General features: G+C 54.2%; 1 protein-coding gene across 3 annotated transcripts; it reads left to right on the top strand.

The window, feature by feature from the left end:
- Window positions 1-455: 455 nt before the first annotated feature.
- FBXO27 (F-box protein 27) lies at window positions 456-7,274 on the top strand. Of its 3 annotated transcripts, XM_053210459.1 has the most exons (6): window positions 456-534; window positions 787-1,169; window positions 1,325-1,436; window positions 1,519-1,614; window positions 5,562-5,697; window positions 6,670-7,274. In XM_053210459.1, the coding sequence occupies exons 2-6, from the start codon at window positions 818-820 to the stop codon at window positions 6,835-6,837; spliced, it is 864 nt and encodes a 287-aa protein (XP_053066434.1). In that variant the 5' UTR covers window positions 456-534; window positions 787-817; the 3' UTR covers window positions 6,838-7,274. The 3 variants fall into 3 exon arrangements, with proteins under 3 accessions (XP_053066434.1, XP_026900455.2, XP_026900456.1); XM_027044654.2 differs by lacking the exon at window positions 456-534 and having other exon boundaries at window positions 721-1,169; XM_027044655.2 differs by lacking the exon at window positions 456-534 and having other exon boundaries at window positions 727-1,169; window positions 6,483-6,813.
- The last annotated feature ends 323 nt before the right edge of the window (window positions 7,275-7,597 follow it).

The raw sequence follows: 7,597 nt of genomic DNA, 5'->3' as shown, positions 1-7,597 counted from the left end.
TCCTACCCCACCTGTTTTCGCCTGTGAAATGGGGCTAACCTTGCCCCGCCATAAAGGTGATGGGGATTTTTAAAGGAGTGAACGGGCGTGAGGCCTCCCTCCCGGATGCCTGAACCAAAAATAACGGCAGTTGTTCCTCGCCAGGCGTCTTCCGGCCGGGTTAAGGGACACTCCAAGAGGCGGGAGGGTGCGGACGGACCCAGGATCCCGGAGGCCCCCACCCCTCCCCCGTCTGCGGCGTCAGGTCCGGATCCGTGGTTCTCCCACCGTGGGAAGACCCTCCCCCCCCACCCCAAGGAGGGGATCTGGCAAGTATAGGGATGGGGAGGGAGGGGCTGGCTGGGGGCGGGGGAGCGCTGGGAGGCCGGAGGGAGGGGAGCGCGGGGACCAACCAGCCAGAGGGAGGATGGGGCGGGGAGTGGGAAAGCTGGCGAAGAAGGGAGGGGCCGGCGAGTAAAAGGGTGGAGGAGGGGAGGAGGAGTGCGAGGGGACAGGTGAGGGCTAGCGGGCGAGGGGCCCCGGCGCTGACCCAAGGTGGGACTCGGGGGCTGGCCGGCCCTGGCAGGGGGGCGCGGGGCGGGGTGGAGAGGCTGCGGGGAAGGACGGGTCGGGAGCCTGGGGCTCGGCACCTGGGGACTGAGACGGGGCGTGGCGGGGCCGGGGAGGCGGCCGGCGGCCCGGGGGTGCGGCGGGCGGGGGCGGGGCCGGCGGAGGCTGCGCGCGCGCGCGCGCGCCGCCGCCGCCGTGGCTGCGGGCCCCTGACTCCTCGACCTTACCCTCCCGCAGTCAACGCCGCGCCTGGCGCGGGGTGGGGAACATGGGCGCCTCGGCCTCCAGGGGTCGGCCCGCCCGGGTCCCCGCGCCGGAGCCCGAACCCGAGGAGGCGCTGGACCTGAGCCAACTGCCGCCCGAGCTGCTCCTGGTGGTGCTGAGCCACGTGCCCCCACGCACGCTGCTGGGGTGCTGCCGCCGGGTGTGTCGGGGCTGGCGCGCCCTGGTGGACGGCCAGGCCCTGTGGCTGCTCATCCTGGCCCGGGACCACGGCGCCCTGCTGCCGCTCGCCCGCAGCTGCCTGCCCCCCGCCTGCGACGGCCGGCCCTGCCTCCTGGGCCGCTTCTGCGAGCGCCGACCGATCGGACGCAACCTCATCCGCAATCCCTGCGGCCAGGGTGGGGAACGCAGGCTGGGCGGGGGGTGGGGGCGGTCTACCACCCGGGAGCCGGTGGGAGGGGCCGGGGGCGGAGCCTCATCGGAGCCGGTGGGAGGCGGCGGCCGGCTGGTGGGCGGGCGAGGAACTTGGGCGCAAGCCTTTTTTATTTAACAGAAGGCCTCCGGAAATGGATGGTGCAGCACGGTGGGGACGGCTGGGTGGTGGAGGTAAACAGGTCAACGGTGCCTGGGGCCCCCTCGCAGACCTGCTTCGTGTCTTCCTTCAGGTGAATGCCCCTACCCCGCAAGGGCCAGGGCCATTGTGAGCAAGACCTGCCTGTTCTAGTGACCTTTCTCCCTCTTTACTAGTTGGTGTCGGAAGAAGCAGGTCTTGGACCTGGAGGAGGAGGGTTTATGGCCAGAGCTGCTAGATAGTGGCAAGATTGAGATTTGTGTCTCTGACTGGTGAGTATGATGATAAAAACAGCCCTTTGCTCAGCTCTGACCACCTGCGCTGCGCCGTGACCATTGCATGGGTGACTTCATTTAGGCCTTCTGTAGCAAACCCTGATAGATAAAATGAAGATCAGGGAGGCGAATGACTTAACCCCTCCCCTCCTCCACCCCTCTCCCGGGGAACTGGATTGCAAGATGCCAGATTGGAATCCAAGTACCGAGGACTTGGCCCAGACCAGTCTGGTCTGTGAATGAGATGCTCCTTGCCATAGGAGGAGGCACTGGAGGATAGTTAGCTAAGTTTACATTCTGGAGCCAGACTTTACAAGTCCAGATCGTGGCTCTGCAACTTTGTGGCTTTAGGTGAGTCACAGCGTGCCTCAGTTTCCCCATCTTTACAAGGTAGGGTTACATGTCAGGTACATAGCCAGCGCTTTATAAGCGTGAACTGTTTTAGTGTTTTGTTTTTTGAGCCTTGATCCTGTGAGAATGTGTATTTCATGACCTCAGATCTTTAAGAGAGTTTCAGGAGCATTTGAGAGGTTCCGAAAGAGGAGGCAATTTGCCCTGGTGGCACAGCTAGGGCTCGGTGAGACCTGGCATGAGGCTCAGACCCCTCTGACTCCAGAGCTCATCGTGCTCTGTAGTGATGGTCTTGAAACTGGAGTACCTGAAGACTTTTCAAGGGATACATGACCCAGATAATTTTTAAGGGAGGCAGTTCCAGATCTGCTACAGCTGTGTTCCCTGTTCTAAAATTATCAGCTACACATCACATCTCGGAGGGGAGCATCATATGGTTGTCCTTTCCTGGCCCTTTCTCACAGTCCGCCAGTTTTTACAGAAAAACCAAGCCCCTCACTAGGGTGTGTGGTCCCCTCCGGATGTAAAGACTTCTGGAGAGTCAGGTAGAGTGACCGCTTGAAATTTCAGCCTTACCTAATTCACTTTTAATTAAAGGCACCATAACTCCCCCCGCTCTGCAAATCCATCTCATTGGGGGGGGGGGTGGAATTTACAATAAAATTGGTTTTTAATGTAATCGTTAGTTCTCAAACTTTTGTAGCCTGTGTGCTGTTCTGGTCAACCGTGTACCATTTGATTGTAATAATCAGCGGGTCTCAAATTTTGCTCTGCGTTACGCAGGAGCATTGAAAACTCCCAGCGCCCAGGTCACCCTCCATACCAATGAAATCAGAGTGTCTAGGGGTGAGAGCCGGGTATCAGGATCTGTGAGAAGTTTCGAGCTGACTTAAAATTAGAGGGTTGCAACCCCCAGGACCATCCTTACTTCTGACGCCCGCTGCAGGTTTGGGGGATTCCCAAAACCACCCTCAGGTTCAGTAATTCACAGGAAAGACTCCTAGAACTCACCAAACTATTATGTAATTACAGTTCATTACAAGGAAAACCTAACCGGCATCATCCACGGGAAATACCAAACCCAGACCTTCTATTGTTCCCTGGTCACGGGGTCAGGATGCATTACTGTCCTGTACATCCATGTGACTGTGTACATGGAAACTTGCCGACCTGGGAAGTGCGCCTAAGCACCAGAATTTCTGTTGGTGCTTCATCATGTGGTTCGTCTCAGCCTCCTGGTCAACTGATGTTGCCTGACGTGTCCTAAGCCACGTTGTTGGCCACGGTGGGACTGTTGTGGATGCGGCCAGCCGGCGCTGGAATCGTGTTGGTAGGGTATCCACTATGACCCAAGGTCCCCAGGCAGACAGAGGTAACTCCCGGCAGCCATAATATTCCAAAGGCCCAGAGATGACCTCCCAGAAGCTGAGAGCAGAGGCCATCCGTACCTTGGGACAAGGCTAAATTCTTTTCTGTGCAATATCTTTTCAACAATTCCAGATGATTCCAATCGACAGCAAAGGCCGGGAACCACTACTGGGTAATAATTCAGTCCCAAAGGAAAACTGTGAACGCTTAGAGCTTTATGGTCACAGGAAAAAAATTTTTAATTTCTTTTTCTTCTTCCTTTTTTTCTTTTTTTGTTTTTTGTTTTTTGTTTGTTTTGTTTTTGAGAGAAAAAGAGCAAGTCCAAGTAGGAGAGAGGCAGAGGGAGATGCAGAATCTTAAGCAGGCTTCACACCCAGCACGAAGCTGGGCACGGGGCTCGATCTCACAACAGTGAGATTCTGACCTGAGCCAAAACCAAGAGTCGGATGCTTAACCGACTGAGCCACCCAGGTGCCCCTCCCCCCCCATTAATTTCTATTCACATATACATTTTGGTCTGCGGTTGGCATAGAGCAGTGTGAAAGGGCAACCAAAAAGTCAGGAGAAAATAAAAATGTCACCATCACATGAGGACAAAATTGTGTGGCCGATGGAGAGCGGACGTCTCATTTTAAGAACAATGTGAAGTCTCTGAAGGAAGAAACTTACTTGTATTTTTTTTAGTTTTTTGAATGTTTATTTTTGAGAGAAGGAGGGGCGCAGAGAGAGGGAGACACAGAATCCGCCGCAGGCTCCAGGCTCTGAGCTGTCGGCACAGAGCCCGACGCGGGATTGGAGCCCACGAGCTGCGAGATCACGCCCAGCCGACTGAGCCACCCAGGCGCCCCTTATTTGTGTATTTTTGTAGTCCGTTACCCCTAAGTTGTAAACTTTGACTTCTAGCATCAAAAGGGTACATATTTTATTTTATTTTTTTAAGTGTACATATTTTAGGTGTGCAGCTCAGTGAGTTATCACAAAATGAACACATCCGTGTTACCAGCCCCTTTCCCATCACTACACACCCGAGAGTAGTTGCCTTCCTGAATTCTGTTAGAATAGGTAAGTTTTGTCCATTTTTGTACTCCGGACAGAGAGAGTCCTATGGCATATAATTTGTATCTGGCTGCTTCTTTTTTTTTGTTTGTTTGTTTATTTTTGAGAGAGAGCACAAGTGGGGTAGGGGCAGAGAGAGGGGGAGACACAGGATCCAAAGCAGGCTCTGTGCTAAACGTAGAGAGCCCGATGCGGGGCTCGAACTCATGAACTGTGAGATCATGACCTGAGCCGAAGTCAGACACTTAACTGACTGAGCCACCCAGGCACCCCTCCCCTGGTCGTTTTAAATGACTGACGTGAAAATTATCTTTTAAAATATTAACATGCAGGGGCGCCTGGATGGCTCAGTGGATTAAGCTGACTTCGGCTCAGGTCATGATCTCACGGTTCATGAGTTCGAGCCCCGCATCCGGCTCTGTGGTGACGGCTCGGAGCCTGGAGCCTGCAGCCTGCTTCAGATTCCGTGTCCCCCTCTCTCTCCGCCCCTTCCCTGCTCATGCTCCGTCCTTCTCTTTCAAAATCAGATAAACATTAAAAACTTTTTAAATTTTTTTTAACGTTTTATTTATTTTTGAGACAGAGAGAGACAGAGCATGAACGGGGAAGGGGCAGAGAGAGAGGGAGACACAGAATGGAAGCAGGCTCCAGGCTCTGAGCCATCAGCCCAGAGCCCGACGCGGGGCTTGAACTCACGGACCGCGAGATCGTGACCTGAGCTGAAGTCGGACGCTCAACCGACTGAGCCACCCAGGCGCCCCAAAAACATTTTTTTTAATAAAAACGAAATGGAAAAGTAAAATGTCGGTGTATACATTGGACAGTGGTACATCTTTTGCCACCATTTAAACGTAGAAAGAGCACTTTCCATTGTCACCTTAATACTATGGGAGGAGGTGCCTTGAAGACCAGTGCTCCAGGTCACTGTTCAGAAAACGGATGTGCTTGCAGACCAGCCGGGGAACTCCGTTTAATGCAGATTCTGCTTCATGGGGTCTGCAGTGGGGCCAAGCTCCCAGGGGACGCTGGGCGTGCTACAAAATTTGTGTATGCAAATTTTGGATTTGCATACATGGGGAGACCATTTGGGGGGGGAAGCGGGGAGGCAGGCAGACACCCAAAGAGACAAGTGGGCTAGTCCAGCCTTCAAGGCCTCCCTCCCTCCACAGGTGGGGAGCCCGACACGACAGTGGCTGTATGTACCGACTCCTTGTCCAACTTCTAGATGCCAACCAGACGGTCCTGGATAAATTCTCTGCTATGCCTGTTCCCATCCAGCAGTGGAACAACAATGTCTGCTTTCAGGTGAGTCTCTGACAGGGACACGGGGAGAGGGTGGTGGGGCCTGGGACGGTTATCTGTTGCATAACAAATGACCCCAAAACTTAGTGGCTTTACGTCAACGGCAGTCATTTTGGTACTTCTTGTGGTTTCCTTTCTTTTATTTAATGTTTATTTTTGAGAGAGAGAAAGAGCGCATGCGCAAGGGAGCGGGGAAGGGGCTGGGGGGCTGGGGGGCGGCGGACAGAGGATCCACGGCTTCCACGCCCACCGCGGTGAGCTGGACGCAGGGCTCGAACTCACGAACCGTGAGATCACGACCTGAGCTGAAATCAGACGCTCAACTGACTGAGCCTCCCAGGCGCCCCATCTTCTCGTGGTTTCTATAAGGAGGGCTCTGTTGGGTGCTTCTGGTTCCCGTGTGTGTGAACAGCGGCTGGTGGCTTCGTCAAGAGTCCCAGAGAGCTTTGTTGTGCGTTGTCTCTGCCAGGGCTGGTTTGGATTTCCTCGTGGCATGGCCACCTCAGGGCAGCCAGACTGCTTACTGGTGGCTCAGGATCCCTCGAGGAGGGTTCTAGAGAATGCAGGAGAAGCTGCCTTGCCTTTTCTGACCCAGCTTTGGCACTCACTTGGCGACGGTCACTTAGCATCACTTCCGCCTCCCTCCGGGTTACAGACAGACCCACCCAGGCTCAAGGGGACGGGAATTAGAATGAGGAACCGTGTGATTCCATCTGCCAGAGAGCCCCACTCCCAGTTTTCGAGAAGAAGGCCGTGGCACAACAGGCTGATCTCTCCTTTACCCGCAGGTCACCCACGTGTTCTCTGACATCAAGATAGGCGTCCGCTTTGTGTCCTTCGAACATTGGGGCCAGGACACGCAGTTCTGGGCGGGTCACTATGGAGCTCGTGTGACCAACTCCAGCGTGGTCGTGCGGGCCCGTCTGTCTTAGTCGAGCACTAGCCCTGCAAAACAACCTGACCTATGCCTTCCAGAACCTGGGACCGTTGGCCAGGCCTTCTCATGAACCAAGAACATGTACCTCCTGGCATCCTGGATACTCCAGAATCCATTCGAGGGTCCTGCTGGGCCCCCTCTTCAGGTTCTGGAAACTACTAGAAGGAAGAAAGTTCCTCCATCACATCTACCTACTGCTGTTGTAGGGCAGGGGGGACGACACAGGTGAGCACCCAGGAATGCTGGTCCTGGAGAGGGCTCTTCACCCTCACCCCGGAGGTCCTCTGATTCAACCCCAACCCCCCTCTACCCTTGTCTCCTCTTGTTTCTGCTTCGGGGGTTTCATTGGTCCCTTTTGGGCACCCCCCTCATCTCTGAAGTAGAATCTTGTCCTTGTGGCTGGGAAGATTCCAGCCACCTTGGGTGGCAAACTTCACCTCCTGAAGCTTCGGGGTTGGGACCGGATCTCGCAGTTGAAAGTCAACTAGCTCAAAAATGTTTGGAGATCCTCAAGGACCCCTGGGATTGTGTGGCGTATAAAATTATTTTTTACTTTGAAACGTTTCGCGAACGTTGGGAGAATAATACATCCGCAACGGCTACCTGCCGGTCATATGTAATAAATTTATTATTTTGCCAAAAGCACCTGGGATCTTTTCGATACGAGTCTGATGTTACTGTCTTGGTTACTACTTGGTCCGAAAAAACAAACTGTCCCGGTGGAGGAGGGAAAACTACAGAAGAAAACCCCAATAGAAGGTGTTTCAGTAGGAAAGAACGGAAGAGTTAGAACAGTAATATTTCCCAAGCCCCAAGGAAACCATCGATTCAGACAAAGATTTTCAACCAGGGTCAAAAGTATTAGGCAGACAGTGGATGTAGGTACAGTAATCACACTGGCAACACAGTTGTGACTTTCTAATGTTTATTTTTGAGAGGGAGACAGACAGAGCATGAGTGGGGGAG

The sequence above is a fragment of the Acinonyx jubatus genome, chromosome E2 (assembly GCF_027475565.1).
Source record: "Acinonyx jubatus isolate Ajub_Pintada_27869175 chromosome E2, VMU_Ajub_asm_v1.0, whole genome shotgun sequence".
Lineage (NCBI taxonomy): Eukaryota > Metazoa > Chordata > Mammalia > Carnivora > Felidae > Acinonyx > Acinonyx jubatus.
This window is presented reverse-complemented; position numbering and strand designations above follow the sequence as displayed.

Bases quoted from the DNA above. Each gene is read 5' to 3' on its own strand.
- FBXO27 (XM_053210459.1), top strand. From the start codon at position 818: ATGGGCGCCTCGGCCTCCAGGGGTCGGCCCGCCCGGGTCCCCGCGCCG. The intron at 1,170-1,324 runs GTGGGGAACGCA...TTTATTTAACAG, and splicing joins CCGCAATCCCTGCGGCCAGG to AAGGCCTCCGGAAATGGATG. The intron at 1,437-1,518 runs GTGAATGCCCCT...CCTCTTTACTAG, and splicing joins TGCTTCGTGTCTTCCTTCAG to TTGGTGTCGGAAGAAGCAGG.